The sequence below is a fragment of the Anser anser genome (assembly GCF_964211835.1).
Source record: "Anser anser genome assembly, chromosome: 4".
Lineage (NCBI taxonomy): Eukaryota > Metazoa > Chordata > Aves > Anseriformes > Anatidae > Anser > Anser anser.
Window position 1 is genome coordinate 13862992 of NC_139724.1, and position 20628 is coordinate 13883619.

The 20628-nt window shown below is 41.8% G+C and overlaps 1 protein-coding gene and 1 long non-coding RNA gene across 4 annotated transcripts in view; one reads left to right on the forward strand and one right to left on the reverse strand.

The window, feature by feature from the left end:
* Positions 1-9281, reverse strand: part of LOC310899497 — a 30025-nt gene extending 20744 nt beyond the window's left edge. Inside the window, exon 1 of one of the 2 annotated variants that reach the window (XR_014584347.1) lies at positions 9146-9281. This is a non-coding gene — a long non-coding RNA (uncharacterized lncRNA). The remainder of the gene's footprint in view (positions 1-9145) is intronic. The other variant, XR_014584348.1, reaches the window with a different exon arrangement.
* A 278-nt stretch (positions 9282-9559) lies between these two features.
* Positions 9560-20628, forward strand: part of LOC310899492 (uncharacterized protein) — a gene marked incomplete at its 5' end in the record, with an annotated part of 100534 nt that continues 89465 nt past the window's right edge. For both annotated transcript variants that reach the window (XM_083835883.1, XM_083835882.1), the window contains 2 exons: positions 9560-9760; positions 10482-10608. In XM_083835883.1, the coding sequence (XP_083692009.1) occupies positions 9560-9760; positions 10482-10608 (328 nt within the window). The remainder of the gene's footprint in view (positions 9761-10481; positions 10609-20628) is intronic.

The window sequence follows — 20628 nt, forward strand, 5'->3', positions numbered from 1 at the left end:
TTTTTGGCCTTGTGTTGGTCTCTTAAAGTGCATATTTTACTGTGCAGATAATCTGTATTTGTGTGCTGTTGTCATGGTTGCATAGGTATGGACTTTCCCTCTCTCAAGGACCGAGAGAAAAGCTAACAGCACTTTGCTGAGCGTGTATAATCACAAAGGAGCACGTCTTCCAGCACAGCAGGATCCTATTCTCCCTCGTCTTTTTCTTTTCCTGAGTCCCTTTTCCTCCAGTTCTGCATGCTAACTTTAATCTATGTTGCACACTCCCTGTGGGGAGCTCCTCAACTGTTTAGCACTGACCTGAGCATTGATATTGGTACGAGTGTTATCACTAAAATAAACAGAAGAGGCAGACCAGTACACAGAGCTTTTGGCAACCCACCTTTTATGTCCCTGTTCCATTTCAGTATAAAACCATACATGGCCTTCCCAGGTTTGTCTACCTTGCACCGTTTCTTACCAATCTCTTTTTCTTCTCCAACCTTATCTCCTCAAATCTCTAACCGTTTACCTCTTTCTCTTCTCTACTGTTTCCCAGGGCTCTTTTACTGATTTCTTTCTTTTATGGGGGAGATTAGGCCAGGAAGCACATGATAGGTCTGTGTGAGAAAGGATTAGAGGATGACTGAGTAACTGCGAAGGACCAAGGATGAACCTAGACCTTTAGAGCTGCAGATACCTCTTCTGTCTTCATGATCTTGGAGGGTCTTGAGCAAACAGCTGAGGGTCAGTGAACCAGCTCACTTCTCTGTAAATCTGACTTCTCTATAAATGGCTGGAACTGTACAGTGAGGCACTTGGTGTGTAACAGGGCTGCCAACATCGTCTCTGTCCGGACTCTTTCGGCATTTTGTTTCGGTGCTCTGTAGTAAAATGAGCATGCCTATAGCAGTGCCTAGAAAACGTGTACTGCTCTGTGTTGACATGGGAAAGGAAGGCAGTAATAACGTACCAACAAGGACTAAATATATACTTGCAGAAAGGGTACAAATGCTTTCAGTGAGCTAGGTAGATATTTAGGTGACTAAGGCAGCTGGCCTGGTGTTGCTAGCCAGAAAAGCCTGTACTGGTGGTGCCTGAGACAACTAGCTGGCCCTACTCTGGGAGCACATGAGTTTGCAGCACCACAGTGAAGGAACACAAGCTGGATGTTTAGAGCAAGAGCTGAAAGCCCTCCTGGTTTTCCTAGTCAGTCCATACCTGGCAAATGTGCTGAAGCCTTCCTTGCTGCGATTGTTTCCCTGCCGTATCTCTGAAGGCAGCCACGGGGATGCTGGCGTTTGCTGCCAAGGTGTCTCTGCTGTGTAAATACATTCCTAATGTCCCTGGGGATGTGTTGCTTTAAGAGCTTGGGTTTTTCATGTTAACAAAGTAAGTAATGGGAGTCGCTGTGGTCTGGTGAGACTTTGGGGGGAATGTAGAGAGACAGAAAGCAATTATTCGAGTTAGAATGTGTGCAGAGCACTTCTATTATTGTTATTCATTGTTTTATGACCACGTGAGTTGTACTGCACTACGGAGGAGGAAGAGAGGACCATTGGCAAAGCAAGTGTAAATCAATGAATTTGATATGTTCTGGCCCTTGTTTTCTGCCAGTTGAGATTGCCACATGCATTTTATATGTGAAAAATTGGGACTGCAGGTGAGATGAGCAATAAACAGGGGATGGGAAGGAAAAAACCAGGCTCAGAGGGTGGTGATCGGTGGCGCAGAGTCCGGCTGGAGACCTGTGACTAGCGGCATTCCCCAGGGGTCGGTGCTGGGTCCGGTTTTGTTCAACATCTTCATCGATGACCTTGATGAGGGAATAGTGTCTGCCCTCAGCAAGTATGCCGATGACACGAAGCTGGGAGGAGTGGCTGACACGCCAGAAGGTTGTGCCACCACTCAGCAAGACCTGGACCGGCTGGAGAGATGGGCAGGAAGAAACCAAATGAAGTTTAACAAGAGCAAGTGTAGAGTCCTGCACCTGGAAAGGAACAACCGCATGTATCAGTACAGGCTGGGGGATGACCTGCTGGAGAGGAGCTCTGAGGAGAAGGACCTGGGGGTCCTGGTGGATGACAGGTTGGCCATGAGCCAGCAGTGTGCCCTGGTGGCCAAGAGGGCCAATGGGATCCTGGCGGGCATTAAAAGGAGCATGGCCAGCAGGTCAAGGGAGGTGATCCTCCCCCTCTACTCTGCCCTGGTCAGGCCTCACCTGGAGTACTGTGTCCAGTTCTGGGCTCCCCGGTACAAAAAAGACAGGGATCTCCTGGAAAGAGTCCAGCGGAGGGCTACAAAGATGATACGGGGCCTGGAGCATCTTCCCTATGAGGAAAGGCTGAGAGACCTGGGTCTGTTCAGCCTGGAGAAGAGAAGACTGAGAGGGGATATTATCAATGTGTATAAATACCTGAGGTGTGGGAGACAGAGGGATTTGGCCAACCTCTTCTTAGTGGTTTGTGGGGACAGGACAAGGAGCAATGGCCACAAAATGGAGCCCAGGAAGTTCCGCACCAACATGCGAAAGAACTTCTTCACGGTGAGGGTGACGGAGCACTGGAACAGGCTTCACAGGGAGGTTGTGGAGTCTCCCTCTCTGGAGATATTCAAGGCCCGTCTGGACGCCTACCTGGACAACCTGCTCTAGGGAACCTGCTTTGGCAGGGGGGTTGGACCCAATGATCTTTCGAGGTCCCTTCCAACCCCTTCGATTCTGTGATTCTGTGATTCTTATGGTCTGGTGGATGACCACTCTTCTCCTTGGCCTTTCCTCTCCTCTTCCTGCCCTCTCCACTCTTTTTTTTTTCTTCTTTTGCATCTGAAAAGCTCATGTAAACATTTTCATAATACTCTGACTACTGCTTACGTTGTAAGAATGAAATAAATTGAGAGGAAGGGCACATTTTGGAAGCTTTGAGGTGAATAGAACTTAAAATATCCTGTTTGCATCAAAAAAGATGTTTTTTTTTTTCTTCTCTGCCAGCACCATGATTAGGCATTTCATGCCTTTTATTTGGATGGTAGGCTATTTGCTGTTCAGAAGTCTGTTTCTTTACATCTCTCCTGATGCAAGGTGCAGCCCAGGAATCCCCTTGCACTGCTCTACACAAATGGCAGCTTGCCACGCATGCAGGTTCGATGCGAAACTAACCTGGTGTTTCAGTAATTTATTAGTTAATAAATTTGTAACATTTATTAATTGGGGTGGAGGAGGAGATGTAATTTGTCATTCCCTATTGCTTCTAGAAGCTTCCCATAGCCTCTATAGCCACAGCAGCTACTGGCCATTGATGTCAGCTGGTAGGGAAGGGTGGGGGCTCACATAACCCTAATTAATGGTCAGCACCTGAGCCCCTAATGCTTGGGGGACTTAATCACCCTTCCAGAGGCCGAGGGAGTGGATTCTGAAATAACACTCTGTGCCTCTGCCCTTGGCCTAGCCTAGCCTGGTCTAGCCCTAAAGTAAGCAGAGAGGGGAGGTCATATTTAGCATGTCTGCATTGTGCTTTTGTGCTTACTCCTGTCTTTTGATCAGAAAACCTGGATTTTGTTTCTCTTTTCTGCAGTATGCTCAGTGGGGACTTCTGTGTGGGTGAAGGGACTGTTGTGACGTGGGGCTTGCTTTCTGCTGATGTGCGCCTCTGGAGGTATTGAGCAAAACCATGGAAGAAATGAATTAGTATTTCTTTCTTTCCCTCACTTTTCTTTTTCTCCTGTAGAGCCAAAGCAGTCATCTCTATCAAGATGTAGAATAATGAGACAAGGTAGTTTACAGTATCTAATCCATATTCATTTTCATGCTTTTAAAATTAGTTTAACCTTTATGATTAGCAAATCAAGGTTTTTAATAATCATTACCCCTGAGAAAAGGGACTCTTGAAAAAACCTTGATCTTGCTTCTTTATATATTCTACATTAACTTCTTTTTGCATATTTGGGTTGCTGCCGAGCTCATAAACAATACTGGGGGATGTGCCCTGCTGCAACACTGGGCAACTCTTCCTAGGAGGCTATTGTGTAAAATATTTCCCTGACATCAGTATTGCAATGCAGTCACAGTATTGCTATGGCTGTGTTACTGTTAAATCACCTTGTGGGTGTTTACCAGTGCCAAAACAAATCTAGAAAGCCATTTAACCAACCCATTTTAACAGGCTGTATTATGTGTATTCTCCACTCTAGCTTTTAATGTTTGGGCTTGTTCTAACCTGTGTGTTTAAGCTAATGCTATGCATGCCTGTAGTCTCAGTACTGACTATGAGCTAGCTCTCTTAAGTTGTACTAAGCCCTCTTAGGCTTCACACCTAAAAGTGTACTACTTGCATTTTTACAAAGCAGAAGTCACAACTCTTTCAAGCCTGTTCTGTAGTTTAATGATGCAAAGTTGTGAAAAGCTGTAGAAGAGAAGCTCTCAGGGAATTTCAGATTTCTTTTCTCTAAAAAAAAAAAAAAAAAATATTTTTCCTATTGATCTGAAAGTGAAAATTTTTGTTCCCATATTTTTTGTAAAGCAGAAACTTCAGCCTTTCAAAGTCTACCAAAAATTGTAAAAAGTATTAGGTGAAACACTGTTTCAGTGGTGGAGAGAGACAATACTGCTTAAACAAACAAAAAACCCACAAATTTTGGAGAAGAGAAAAACACTTTGAAGAGAAGCGTCAAAGTACTGCATCTTTAAGTAGTTCGTTTGACCGTTTTCATTTCTACTGTCTTTTACTCCCTGCTGTATCTATCAGCTAAATTTAACTTGAGCTTGCAAGTAGTACCAGACAAACCGAAACTGTATTTTAAACTTGTATTTCTTGGTAGCTGATTCTATATTCACATGGAGAGCATTGTCTAGCAGTTATCAACATAACAGACCTCAGGTATCACCTCCAGAAATAGGCTCTGAAATTTACCGTGCATTTGAGCCATCTATATCACCAAAAGAAAAGGAGACCCTAGTCTCGGCTTCTTTCCCACCCCTTCTTATTGTGAATGTTTCTGTCCTGGCATGAATACAACGTGGCTGTGCTGTGAACTATATGCTTGGGCCTGGATATCAACACAAGCAGCAGACGCTTTCTTTTGCCCGACTGTTTCCCTGCCCCATGAATCCTTGAAGGAAATCAGGTGCTTATATCAACATGCTTCAGGGATAAGAATGAGTTGCTGGGAAGGGAGGGCATCTCAGGCTCCTTTGGCAGTGGCACTGCTTTATTACATGGTCTGATGTTTGCTGCATGATGTTTGCTGCACAAGGTGGAAGGAACCTGAATTGCATTAAGAGTCCTTCTGTGATACTGCTTGTTGCTGGCATTGGTGCTTTTGGCTCTCTGCTCATTGCTTCCCCACATCCTCCCACATTGCATACAGTACTTTGCTGGACACGGAATATTGTTAAATATTGCAGGCTGAATTGGTGTTTAGCATCATGAAACTTGGATGAAGCTGAAGGAAGAGAAAGAATAGCTCAAGGAGGAGCACAGCTAATGAACCTTAGTTTCCTATGAGTTTGTTCCTTGAGGTGCATCTCCTATGTAGGTTCTCTGGTGCCCGGCCAGGGGGAGCACTCACAGTACAACCTTTTCCTCAGCCAGGTCCTAAATGGCCTGTTCACTCCCTTTGCAGCTGATTCCTGCAAAAAGCATAAGCGTTTTTGAGGCCTCTTCCTTCCTGCCAAAAGCAGTTGAAATAGGCTAATGAGCTCGGAATTAGCGGAGGGAGACAGAAAGGCACGTTCAGACCACATAACTGTTTGGGAAACCAAGCTACAAACCTAACCCTTGGTAAACACAATCATCTGACGTGAGGAGCTAGACTGCCAGAGGGTGTGGGAGGGGGGTGAGATGGCTATTATCCTAGCATTGTGTGCGGATGCTTCAATGGTGGGTGGGAAACTCTTAAAATTCAGCTTTGATCAGGAAATGAAATTGGTTATTAGAAAAAGACTTCTATTTTAAAACTGCTTTCCTCCCTCTTGTGTCCCATGGTATGACTAAGGGTCCTTGCCAATTGAGAGGAAAATAGAGAGTTTGACTCAGATATTAAAAGCTCCCTGAGGCTGTCAGCACTTCAGGGCCCTGAAGCCAGCAGGGCTTCCAAATTGATTTAGAATCAAATGAAATAGTGGGGAGGGAGAGGAGGAGGCATAAATATTTTTCCCTTGCTAATTTATTTCCCCCTTTCATGCATGAGCTAATGCGATGGAAAGCAATGCAGCTAAAATGAGTGCATTCATGGGGAGCTGCATGCTGTGTTACTCAGAGTTTGGGTGGAAATTGCTCATTGGCCTTTTAGGCCAGCCTGTTCCTTCCCCCTGCTGTAGCCTCTGGGATCTCATGAACAAAGTGGAGTAATGAATGCAATTCCAGTCAGCTAGTGCGCAGAATGGAGGCCAAATCCTGCAGCTGCTTTCACCGTTGTGACTGCCTTTCAGGACTTTCATTTGTAAAAGGGAAGACTTCTACCTGTAAGGAGCAGTAAAATGGCAGGGAGGTCCATCTGCAAAATCTGGACTGTGGGCTCAGTGCTGGTGAAGACTTCCAGCATGATCGACCGCATGATCTGCCCGTTGCATCTTCTGGAAGCAAGAGGGCTCTTCACAGCTAGGTGCACCTCAGGCCTCGCTCCACGCTCCTCCTTACATACAATGTGTATCTTTTAAATGTTGGAATGCAGTTCCTTGTATTTTCCCCGTGGCGCACCATTTCTGCACAGACTTGTCCATGGCCTGCATGTTCTAAATGAAACTCTCATTTTGATGCATCTTCCATCTGCTTAAGTGTTGCCCATAAATAACAACATATTACAAAATTGCCTTCTTGTCAACACACAGATTGTTTATGTGTCATTTCCTCTATCCTTTGTGCTGCTGTAACTTCCTAGGGAAGGAGGATTTATTGGTATAGCAACATTTGGGAATGAAACCAAATCCTATGGGGGTATGAAATAAATATAGGCGCTTTTTGGTACTACATTTTTATTTACTTTTTACAAAATGTCGTCTTTCCTTGACGGTTTTGTATCTCACCATGTGGCATCCACTCACTTTGCAATATCATCTGTTATTTAGGGTCTTATATTTCCAGAGTCTGTTTGCAAGCTGCGTGTAGAACTGTGAACCACTATTTTTGACTGAGAGCTAATCTTTAATTTCCATTTACTGTAAGCTAATCTTGAATACCCACAAGCCTCATTTTAGTGTCATTTCGAAAGAAGAGCTTTATAGATTTAAAATGCAGGTGGGAGATTTGTCTAAAGTCATGTTAGGAAAGAAAGCTGAGGGCCTGCTTGTTCTAGTGATAAGTGCTCTTGTTCACAACTAGGTTTCAAGTAGGTGCAATGGGCAGTGTGGTAACAGACTTGCACCATTGTATATGGAAAAGATGAAGAGCTGGTTCTCAGTGACTGCCCCTTGGGCCAGCAGTTGCAGAGCTGCCCTTGATGTGAGATTATCTTTGTCCATGTGTTCCCTTCAGAGAAAAAAAAAACCAAACTTCTTTTTAGCTTTATGCTTATCAAGTATAAGGATGTATGTGCTAAAGCTCATCCTACACATGCAAATACATTTCCAAGCAGATTTACTTTGAAAATAAAACACTTGCCTTTTGCTATCTCTTCTGCACCAAGGGGCTCCATCCCTCACCCCTCAGAAAGAGATTGTGCTAAACTAGTCAGGCATTTACTTTTTGAAGGAAGGACCTTATGTGAATGATGAATGCTCCTGGGTTCAGACTACTAAGTTGGACCAGGAGAGATGTGATGACAATTCAAGAGCAAAAACTATGCTCTGCAAGGCTTGCTGCCATCTCTGTGTAGACATGTCAACTCTGAGACATACTGCTAGCCATTTGATCACAACATATGTGAGAAATTCCCAGAATCTGTTACTCTAACTTTTCCTGAGGAGCAGGCTTCAGAATGCTTGTTTGCCTTCAGGTTTATCAGACCATTTGAAGAATTGACAGCATGAATAGCTGTTTTTTTATTATTATTATCATTATTTTTCTTTTTAAATAGTTTCCTTAATCTTTATTGAACTTTTTTTGGCTTTAGTAATGCTACATTTTACTACCACTGGTGAATATAATGTAGAGATCACTGGTTTAACTCTGTTTCTGTTCAGATCTATGGTAAACCTGCCAGAAAGTCCCATTCTTCATTTCCCTTACCTTGAGTCAGAGCTTGCTTATAAAAACGCCTGCGTGGATTTACTTTTTGCATGCATGAATTAATCTCTTAAAAGAGAGCTGATACGTGTCTTACTTTGTGAGAAGGCTGGAAGACTTAGGGCTGTTGGGAAGATGGAAGGTCACCATACGGCTCTGCAAAGTGCAGGAAGTGAATGCACAGTTTGGCCTCTGCTGTGACAGATGGGCACACCGTCAGGATCTCAGGGCTCATGCAGAGCTTGCAATGACCCAGAGAGCCTTGGAGGTGTGGCTGAAGCCTTGCATAGAAGACATGCAGCGAAGGCAAAGTAGGCAGGGGGATTGTTTATAGTCGTGTTTCTCCTTGGTATTTTTGAGGGATTTTTTTTAAATTCCTTTAAATAAAAATGGTGACTGGCTTCATTTATTTCTGATGAAAACTCACCTTTTGAGATTTTTGGGGTGCTTGTTGCTAAAAACAGGACAAAAACTTTCCTCTGTGGTATGTTTATAACATAAAAATGACTCAATTTTATTCCTAGTATAACTTTATGTTCTGTAGAAATAGACTTTGCAAATGAGCTTATGCTGACCAGAAAGTAAGTAGTGCTAACTGCAAGAGGCAAAAACTCTGATGTACAAACTTCTTTGTTAACAATAGGGAAAATGTTTTCCCCAAAACAGTAACATTTCAGTGTCTGTTTAATTTGTCACTAGAATGATAGGGAGGTGTATTGCCAGATTTTGGGTGTATTTTCCTGTCTTAAGAGTAATGGTGATCTACAGAATATCAACATCTTTGGAAGAAGCTTCCTTTTAAAAAGAGGAGGGAAATGTTGTGAATGGCACAGGACTTAATGGACCTAAATTTCTGGAAGAAAAAGGTAGATATTAGGAAAATGTTTTCCAACAGAAAAATACAGTGGATTAGACTTTCTGGTCAGGATCTGAGTCTCTGCGGCTGGTCTTTAATAGCAGGTCAGGCAAATATTGATCAGTTATGACGCTGGCAAAACTGAGCTTACCTTGATGCAGGAGCTGACTGTGTGACTTCTGAAGCCTCTTCCATCCCTGTGGGTGTGTGGTTGTTACAGGCAGTAAGCACTCTCCTTCCTGACACCTGTTCCTTCACGTTGTATGCATGTGGGTTTTGTCTGCCTGTAATACTAGAGGCGATCGGCTCCGGGGCAGTGGCGTGCCCCAGTGGAGCGGGGCATGGCGGCGGGCAGGGTTTTTTGTTTTTTTTTTTTAGTTTTTTTTTTTCCTGCCCCGAGGCCCCTCAAGACAGCCGAGGGAGCCGCCAGGGCCCGGCAGCCCTCGTGAGGGCGTCTGAGGAGGCGCGGGCGGGGCCGGCAGGGCCCCCTGGCCGGCCCTACACAGCCGGGCCTTGGGAGGGGGGGGGCGGAGGTGGGGGGCTGCACCTGGGGCGTAACAACCCCATGCACCGCTACAGGCCTGGGGCAGAGTGGCTGGAAAGCCTTGCAGAGGAAAAGGATCTGGCGGTACTGATTGATGCTCACCTGAATGTGAGCCGGCAGTGTGCCCAGGTGGCCAAGAAGGCCAGCGGCATCCTGGCTTGTGTCAGGAATAGTGCAGCCAGCAGGAGCAGGGAGGTGATCGTCCCCCTGTGCTCTGCTCTGGTGAGGCCACACCTCGAGCACTGTGTTCAGCTTTGGGCCCCTCACTACAAGAAGGACATCGAGGCCCTGGAGCGTGTCCAGAGAAGGGCTACGAAGCTGGTGAAGGGCCTGGAGCACAAGTCCTGTGAGGAGCGGCTGAGGGAGCTGGGGGTGTTTGGTCTGGAGAAGAGGAGGCTCAGGGGAGACCTCATTGCTCTCCACAGCTTCCTTTCAGGTAGCTGTAGTGAGGTGGGGATTGCTCTAATCTCCCACGTGCCTGGTGACAGGACAAGGGGGAATGGGCTGAAGTTGCGCCAGGGAGGTTTAGGTTGGATATTAGGAAAATCTTCTTTGCCAGAAGGGTTGTTAGGCATTGGAATGGGCTGCTCAGGGAAATGGTTGAGTCACCATCCCTGGAGGTATTTAAAAGATGTTTAAACCATATCACTAAGCTCTGCATCTAGTGGAGGACTTGTTAGTGTTAGGTCAGAGGTTGGACTACGTGATCTTGGAGGTCTCTTCCAACCTAAATGATTCTGTGGAAGATTAAGCAATATGATTTTATAAACTGAAGAACCACTGAAAAGAGAAAGAGGTGGGTAAGCTTTCCAAATCAATGCTGAACAATTATAAAGCTTTCTGATTATGGATGGGTTTGCATTGATCGCTTGTCCCTTTCTATGTGTATGGTCTCATAGGGTTTTAGATACATCATCATGTTTTGTGCTTTTTTTCCCCATAGGATCCCTTTCTCAGCCTGGGCAGAGAGTGCACTTGCCGGACTGGTAGTTGTTCACTGTTGGTTGTGCTTCTCAGAATCAGTCCCTGTACGTTTCCTACCTGCATGCCGTCTGTATCTTGCTCTGACGGTAAGAGATGTTTATTTTTTTCAATCGTTACTTGCAATGACTGCTTCTTAGAGTAATACTTAATGTTATTTGAGTCATCACTGTACATTTTACTGTTATTGGCTTCATCCTGTAGCTGAGATTCAGTCATAGAGGGAGTCAGGCTAGAATCAGTAAAAATATTCATTTATTACCTCAATTAAATTATTTAGCTATATAAATTTTTGTTTTCTTCTGTGGTGTCAAACTCCAGTCTCTAGGCGGCGGCGGCAGCAGCAGCAGCAGCAGTTGTACTTCCTGTTCCTTGACTAGGTGTTCCAACTTGGACAGTTAGGGACACATTGTTAAAGATCATGCAAAACTTCATGGTTGCTAAGCATGATAAAGGTGAAAACTTAGTGTCTGGAGTTATTAACTTGGTGCTAGTCTTTTCATGTCACAAAGTGGTAATTGTCCTAAGGCCAAAAAAAAAAAAAAAAGGACCTGTGATTCTACTGTGCTTCATTTTCCTTATAGGTCTGAAATGTGTCTTGGTTATTGAGTGGGAAGGGGTAGTATTGCTATGTGCTATTTCTTGGGTGGATATTCATAGCCCACATGTCAGTACAGCAAAGTCATGGGCTCTGAAACAAAGTGTGAGGAATACATTTGAAATGTTTCTTGGTGTTAGTAATTTTCAGTACCAGTAATACTAGATTTGCTAACAAGTCTCTTCCAAGGGTTCACTACACGTTTTTTCTGCTGTTAGCTACATTCTGTCAGGTGTTTGACTATACAGGAAGAAATGGTATTAGCACAGTGCCTTGTTCTGTGTAATTCATGAAAGGGTGCCTTTTCTGATGTAAGACTGCAGGTTCTCTTCCTACTATGGCTAGTCTCTGCTCTGTTGTTTCTTTGAGCAGAACTTTTTCCATAAGCCATTGACCTGTGCTTCATTTCTTATGTTGTATGTTGATTTCCTTGCACTTTCATTTATCATCAGGGTTTGGTGCTCCTGCAGTTCAAGCACTTGCATGATAATGAAAAATAACATAATTGCACTTTCCCTTTAGTGGGGTGGAGGCAGACACATTTTTTTTCTGTGGTCCTGTTCAAGAATGTTTTATGGAAAACTATGAAATGTGGGCTGCTGAGAACAGTGGAGGCGTCCTCCGTGTAGCAACTAATAATTTTGTCTTAGCAAATTTTGTAAAACTGCAAGTCTTCAGACTTCATCTACTTTTTCAACTGTTTCTATCTTGGAGAAAGCTATATAAATGAGCCATCTCCTTACATGTGTGCACAGAGACAGCTGTGAAGATGATGCAGGTCATACTGTTTCATAGAGCCAAATGTGGAACATTCATACATTGGTGCATTCAGTAAAGCTATTGCTTTATTGACATTTGTAGTCCAGGACTATACTGAATAGGTGTTGCTGGCTGAACCTGGTACTTGTGAGCAGATTCTCTCTTACCTTTGTGTGCCATGCTGTCTTCCCACTAAGTGGAATTATAGTTCAGTATGAAACAATGATAATAAGACTCAATGAATGGTATTTTTCATCAGTATGTGCTGGGTTGCTTTACAAGACAAGTCTGCATCATTGATATAATCTGATGTATTGAAAGCTGAATCACGGGGCTGTGAAATCCTTAGTATGTTAGGTGTGTCATGCTGCCCTGGTTTTGGCTGAGATAGGGTTAATTTTCTTCATAGTGGCTGATATGGTGCTATTTTGGATTTAGGACAAAGATAATGTTGGTAACACACTGATGTTTTTGTTGTTGTTGAGCAATGCTTACACCAAGTCAAGAACTATCCATCTTCTCATACTGCCCTACCAGTGAGGAGGCTGGGGATGCACAAGAAGCTGAGAGGGGACAGAACCAGGACAGGCGACCCAAACTGGCTAAAGGGATATTCCATGCCATATGGTGTCATGCTGAAAAATAAGACTGGAGGGAACTGGCTGGCAGGGCTGCTGCTGCTTAGGGACTAGATGGGTATTGGATAACAGGTGGTGAGAAATTGCATTGTACCTCATTTTTTGTATATTCTTTTTATTATTTATTATTTTCCTTTTGTTTTCTGTCATAATAAACTGTCTTTATTTTGACCCATGAGTTTTACCTTTTTCCAGTTCTCTTCCCTATCCTGCTGGGTGGGTGTGAGGAGGAAGTGGCTACTAGCTACCTGCTGGGTTAAACCATAAAGCACAGTGTGGCAAAACAGAGTTCTTACAAACAGGTTGCCAGGCAATGCAACTGTGAAGTATCTTGCATGGAGTTCCTGGCCTTTTAACCGTCTTGGTTATGTAAAATACAAGTAAGTTCCCTTCTCTTGGCTTCTGGAAGCTAAATCATTTCATTGCTGCTTTGCCTTGTAATTCTGGATCAGTGCAAAAGTTGCATCTTCTAGGAACACTTTGTTCTGATAAAGTGGAATGCAGAGGACCTGGAGCCAAGGCTGGGTATATTGAGAACAATGTGAAAGTGAGCAAAACCAGATTTCTCTGTTACCTTGACTTCTAGAGAGCCAACAATTGACTTCAGGACTTCAGAAAACCATTTCTGTTGTCTTCTGACACTTTGGAAATGGCTTCACAAGAGTCATTATCATTCAAGCATTTGATAGAGGTCTGATCTTCACTTATGGTCTACTGATGCATACAACACAAAAGATGAATTTTCTGCTCAGCCAATCACCAGCTTATTGTAGTAGAAAATTGTGCTTGGCATTATGTTGTTTCTTTTGATGTACATTACACGTTATATTTCTAGTGCTTGAATTAGGATTACAAATTTCCAGAGTTACGGGATGACAGCATAACCTTGACCAGATGATCTTGAAGGTCTTTACCAATCTTAATGATTCTATGAATTATTTTAAGATGGTGTGGCGGGTAATATAGGACCCAAATTTATATTTGGTAATTAAAAATAATAAAAAGGCATCTATAAAATTTAATATGGACACAAATATGACTTCGCAAATCATTGCAATGGAAAAATTCCCTTGCAAAACTTTTTACCCAAAGGCAACACTTAACTTCAGTGAGGATACCACTGCTGCTAAATGTGCCTTTGTAGTTTTCTGTCTTACAGAACGATGGTAGCAGAAGGAATTGGTTAAGGAAAAATAAAAAAAATAATAATTTTTATTGTTGGCTTAGTTTCAGTAATCTAGGAAGTTATTAATAACTGTGGCTGCTTGAATAATTTATAAGATGCATCTCAGTGTTTTTTCATATTAATTATTTGATCATTTCCACTGATTATTGTTGTTTGTAATTACAGTGGTGCCTAGAGGATCAAATTAAGATAAGGGTCTCTTACTCTTTATGCTAAGTAAATAGATGCATTTCTTTCCTAAAGAAGCTGCAATCTGAGCTGTTATGATAGAGAGGGGAAAGAAGATAAACAGTTGGCTCAGGGTCATAGCAAAGTCTGATGGAGAGAGTTGGCATCATTTAGGAGTCTTACTGCAACCCATTGTCTGTCGGGCCATAATTTATCTAACTGTTGATATGTGCACTCCTACTCTTTTCATATATGGCATGACAGGTTGTGAGGTATCTGTTTGCTTCTGCTTCATCCATACCTGTTGTCCAGCAAAGAAAGGCAGCTCAGATGTGTCCCAGTCCTTAGTGCTGGAGTGATGGACTAGAGATTTGTCTTTAATACTTAGAATTATAGTATTTAATGATACTGGTAAGTGTAGAAAGAGAAATGGAATCCAGTTTCTTCTCAACAGAAATGAGAATGAGTATGAATCTGTAAAGGCTAGGATGTGAGGATATTTTAACGCCTTTTTTCCTGAAGCACTTACCGTCTTGCAGAGCTTGATCCTGAAGCCTGGATCCAGTGGGCTCTGGCACGTTGGGTGGATCTCAGGCTCGATGTAACACAACTCAGTGTAGACTTCAAATTCATTTCAGTTCTTTCAACTGTCCTGATAAGAAATGCTGAAACTGCATAATTACATTCCTGTGGTTGGATATTACTTACTGTAATTTGTTATCTTGATGTAGTTTATGCAGTGTTTGCCATCGTAGTTGGAGTTTGAGAACTCAATAAATTGTGATTGACTTATTTCCATTAGAAAAGTAATTTCAAAATAAGATTTTTTCTGTAGTGCTGTAATCGAAGATTGAAATATAATGAGAGCAAGTGATTGTTCTTCTGTAGATTTGAATGTGCCACTAAAACCAAAAGAAAATGGATGAAAACCACAAAATCATTCTCCACATTTTAGTTTAATGGAAAATTCAGAAAAATGTCTGTTGTCTAAAATGGAGACAAGTGAGTTCGGTTGTATTTAAGACCAAAGAAATAGGAATTGAATTAAAATATTTTAAGAATATAGTAATTTGCTTTAAGATCTAGAATATTGTAGTGTTTTCTGCCTGTTAGTGTTAGAAACTGTTTCCAGTTGCCTGTTGATTGAGCCAGACCAAGGGAAGGATTTATCTTCCTTTGTAGCTAGATTTGGGTCTAAAACAGTAAATCAGACTCTGCCAGTAGCCTTTGGGCAGAGAATGTGTCAGAGGCTGATTCAACCTGCCTGATCTGGAAGGCAGTATCTGAACAGAACTTTGGAGTACCTGTCTTTCTGCATTGGACTACCTTAGATGAGAAAGTTAATCTTTAGGAAATGACCTTTTCAGACCAAGATGTTTTGTGGTTGAGTTTTTGGAAAGCAAAGAAGAATTTAGGGGAAAACATGTATTGTCCATCTACTACTTACTTTGTTATAAAATTCCTTAAGAAATGATGTGGAATCACAGGAAAATTATTTAAGGATGAATCTCAAAGGCCAGGTACTCCATTCCCATGACCTGAGAAAGATACCCTTGTATATTTCTTTGGTGCATGTTTGTTTGGAAAGTTCCAAAAAACACACTGGTAACAAAGATTCCACATCACCCTAAGCAATCTCTTTCAAGGCCTAAAACCTTGAAGTTTCTGTTGCAATTGAGAAAGATGGTCTAGAGGTTAAAATGCTAGCTGCCTTATTTTTTTTTTCCTTTGTGCAGATGTGTCAACTTTTATAATTTGGAGAAAAGAAACACCAGGCATTTATTCTGTAAAGGATGACAGGAAGTGTTTCACTGGTGCAAAGAGATTACTGAATATAGTATGGATGAAGATTGTCTCATTCTTCTGAATGCATCTCAGTGCTTGGAGGATTAAAGCCCCGATATTTTTGGTTTTGTTTTGTTTTTCCATTATTTTTAACGTATTCCTCTTCTGGCATTCACCCATTCCTTGGCACATGACCAAGGTTCCCATGTTGCCTGTTGAGAAGGAGGCTTATGGATATGGAGACCTTAGTGCTTTGCAGGGGAATAGTTTCCTCATTTTAGACAGCAGTGAAGTCTTGCATGTCTCTGTCTAGAATGGTCTGGTAGAGGTTGGCCTGTAATTAGTAGAAATGTAAGAGGTGACTTGAATTCTTTAAAAAGTATAATATGAGAGCTGTGCCAGACAAAATAAGAGTTTCCTGCTGTAGGCTTGGAATTTGATCATCAGCCCTTACAAGAAAACAATCCAGTGTGCCTAAATCTTTATGGCACCTGGGTTCTATCCAATTAGGTTTCATTGCCTTTGTCGGTCACACCTTTTCAGTCTGCTTAGCTGGATAGGTATGCTTTCCATCACCAAGAGGCAAATTGGTCTGGCTAGGGATATGTTAATGAGTGACGTAATTATAGAGGTCATCAGGCAGTTTGGCTGTGCATCGGGACACGTGTGACTTCTTGGTAATTCCCAAGTTACTAATGTTTTAGGTCTGTTTATTTTCAGCAAAATATTATTGGTGCATGAAATTACTGCTAGGATCTCAAGAGGTTCTAGAGGAGAATGTTAATATTGTTAGGATCTAGCACTTTGAAAAAGGAGCTGGGAAAAGGTATGTGAAGGCAGGGAGGTGGAGACTAATTATGGTCCCAATTAAAATTTCTGCAGGAATGAAAAGCGTAGTCTAAGAGCTAACATAGACACAACAGAAAGCAAATCTTTCACTGGACTGTGGCTTCTGTGACAGAAACCAGGTTTTGCTCTGGTTTTACAAGGGGACTGAGACTGCTTAATAAGAATACTTGAGAAAAGTTAACCCATTATAGATTATGTAAGGTTTTTGTGTAAAAAATAATAATAAAACATATATATATATTTCTGTGGATGTCGTGGAGAATTATCTATTTGTGGGGATCATTGTCTTTTCAGGAGGTTTGATTTTTTTAAACGTATTGATCAAAATATTAGTGTTAAAGGTGGTGTTGCATTCACCTGTGTTTTATTCATTCAAATGCATAGCATAATGCAATACAAACTGTGATTTATTTTTTTTTAGCTATCCTTGCAACTCTGTAGAGGAGGAGACTTTTGAACCTCAATGGAAGTCGTTCACAGCCTGCTTTCATTAGAGAAATTTATTTTCTCTTTATTGTTGTTGTCCCTAACGTAAGCTACTTTCTAGGATGTTGAATGAAGGAATAAGAAGTTGTGGAACACAAATTGCTTGCACAAAAAGTTAGATTGGAGAATGAGTAGATTAATTTCAAGGCAAGGGAAATAATAAAAAGGCAAAATGAGGGGTAGCATGCAGGAAAAAAGATGAAAGAGGTGTTCATTCAGGAAGGAAAGATGGTAAATGAGGCTGTGCTACTAGATCAGCAGTCAGTGACCAAGTTTTGTCTTCTAGAATTGCCAGCTGTATTTGTGAAGTAGTATGTTCTCTTTAAGAGGCTTGCTGTCTTTGTGGACATGCATTTTTTGGAGTGTCCATATATTCTTGTTTGGCCTTGGCTGGACACAAGAAGTTAACATTCAGTTCCTCTAAGGGTCATGGGGGAGAGGTAGTGCCCATGGCACAGACAACCTAAGCTCTTTTGCAACATCCCTGTGAGGGAAAACTACTTCACTGACATGACATAAATCTCTGGATCAGCTGAGTAGAGGTTTTATCTATTAGACTCTTGGAGTCATGTGATTGCAACAGCATCATTTGCAATAATTAATAAATCTTGAGCTCTCAAGAAACAACTGTGGCATGCTCCTGTGCATGTGTGTATAGTACTGTTCCTCTGACAGTAAGTTCTGGGGAAAATAAAGTGCCTATACTCAGATGTATTGTTTGATGTATGAAAATCCTTCCTTTATCTAACAGACCAGAGAAGCATTCCTTCCAGATTTTGTGAAGTGACCATGTAATCTGTTGGTAGGAGCAAATTACCAACAGATAGAAGAGGTCCTCCCTGGTTGATAGTGGATGGAATCTGTTACAGTCCCAGCTAAAAGATTATCTTCATGCTTTTCATAGGTGTCCCGATCAGATCCCTGGTCTCTACTGGTCAAGGTAGCAGTGACTCCACATAGTCAAGCCGTGGAAACAAGTGCCTATTTAAAGCTCAGTATGCTGTTCAGTGCTTTGCTGAATTAGAGCCAGCATGGGTCAGCACACGGTCATATTCCGAGCTGTACAGACTTGCTGTGGCAGACTGGAATGAAAATACCAAGCATTGAAACTGTCTGTAGGACTGAGAGGACTTTCAAGTAGTGAAACAGAATGAGAACCCTACTATGGGGTAATGAGCCACAGCACAATTTATCAAAGGCTGTGGTTGTCCCTGACTCTGGACGTTTTTTAATCCCTACTGGATGTTTTCCTACAAGGTCTGCTCATTCAAATAGGTTTTAATTTAGGAGAATCCTTTGCCAGAGGTCAGGCACAGTAATTATTGAAGTATTTCATGGCTTCGTTTACATTTCTATGGGCACTTAAGCAGTTTCAGGGCATGTCAAATACAAGAAGACATAAAGACAAAATGCTTTGCACTAAATAAAGTTCAGACTGAAAGCTACAAAAGCAGGGTTCTCCCATAGTAATTAATAGTTGTATGTACCTGACACTGTGAAGTGTTTATATAACAACCATATGGCCTTAGATTTTCAACTTGGAAAGAAAATGTAGATTTTTCAGGAGTAAATCTTAGTTATCAAATCAATAGGCAAGGGATGGTTTCCATCCCTAAACTCTAGTAAAATATCCTAACATCTACAATATGTGCAAACTGATGACCTTGGCATAAAGCCTACATCCATAATAGCCCCTTGAATAGGTGGGAGGAAAGTGATTCAGGATTTACAAGTGATTTGGAAATTATATGAGTGCATCTTTGTTTTTCAAGGAAAGTCAAAGCTTCATGGTTACCACTGAGTATGTAGAACAACTCAGTTTAAAAATGATCTGGAGTAACGTTTGGGCCTTTTAAAGTTAATGGCTTATCTCTCTTGATTTAGCAGACTTTTCAAAAACAAAACTTAAAGAAGCTTAAGCAGTCAGCTGCCATCTAGTGCCCTCTTAAAATCCAAGCAGAACAACCACGAATCCCTCTCTTACTGTAGTCCCCTTGACTGAGTAGTGCTAGATTTGTGATTTTTTTTTTCAGGGTTTTTTAAACCCTGAATTTACAATTACATGTGGGTATTGATAAAGCTTGACAAAAAGCTTTATAAAATAGTTTTTTTCAGATTTTACCAACAGGGACTTGATTGGAGTCTCAGTATGGATAATAGTTTGTCATGATGCATTTGCCGGTGCTGCAGATCATTACATTGCCATATAAATGCCAATACTTCAAATGTGTAAGACATTTCAGTGTTGCTCCCAAATGCTCAGCTTTCTGGCAGCGGCTGATTGCTCGCTGTGAAGTCTTTGTAGTTGAGGGAAAGTTGAGGGAATGTGGATCTGGTGCTAGCTGATGCTGTTTAATTATTTGATTATCCTACTTCTGGCATTTTGTTTGATCCTTTTCTTTGGTTATGATTGACATGAGGCTTCCTTTGAGAACTCCTGGGCGCAAAAAACTTTTATTGTATCCTGTATTTATGACAACAGGATCCTCATTTGTTTCTGTTTTGCCATGACACCACCTCAATGGAAACAATGGTAGAATCTAACTTAAAGTGGGTATTACCGAAGATCAGGAGCCTTGATTCCATGCAGGTACCTAGCTGACTTGTCAGGGTGATGTGCAGGTGACGGCGTATGGCGAATGTTATCTGTGTGAAATCGTCAACCCTAGCTTTTAAAATATGGGGCAGAGATATACTTTCCCTTTTTGGCTTCCCTCACAGAACTCATGGCTTTGGCTTGGGACTTGAGATGTTTATTTTCTGAAACAATTCCCTAGTGAATATAAAGTACATTGCATTTGCATTTCACATGCAAATGGGTACAAGCAGCATATCTTAAAGAGAAAATAAATTGCTGTCTTGAAAACGAATGTTCTGACAAGCCACGCACTGACAATTTATCATACTAGCCCCGCTAATTTGAGTCCTAGTTCTGTGTCTAGCACTACGTGCTGTCCATCTGCATAGCAGGGTATTGCGCTGTCTGAACTCACAGACCTGCTCAGGAGCTGATATTCTGAACAACCAGTGAACAAATGATAAAGCAGGGGCAGAGAATACTATGCTGTGGTGAGTGGGAGGCCCAGAAAGCTTTACGGTTTTCTTTCTCAGTTTGTCCACTGGCTGACCTTATTACTAGTGTGTCTTGGATAGTGACTGATATTCTTCAAGTTAAAAAGAAACTCAGCCTCATAACTATTTGGCAGAATATGTACATTTAAAGGGGGGGGTCTATTTATGCTGAGATGCAGAATGGATAATAACTAATGTCATTGTTTTTTAATCTGAACTGCAGCTTTTCATAGTAATGAGAAGAACTACTTGGCCCAGCAGTGTACAGTGTTTCTGATAAATGAAGGTCTATTTATTGACTTGATTGACATAGGAGATTCCTAAAGGGTAGACTTAGAGATTTCTGTGCTGAAATGATATTTGGGAATGACTTTTAATATAAACTTCTGAACAGTGAGCCTGAACATTCATAAGAGATGGCCCATATGAAAATCTTCAGCTTTTATGAAAACAGTAGCTTAAAATGCCTTCTCTGGATTCACAGGGAAGAGGCTAAGTCAACTCTACAGGTTGCACATGGAGGCAGCAAATAACCGCAGTAGTTCTATCTACTTGATGATAGAGATGG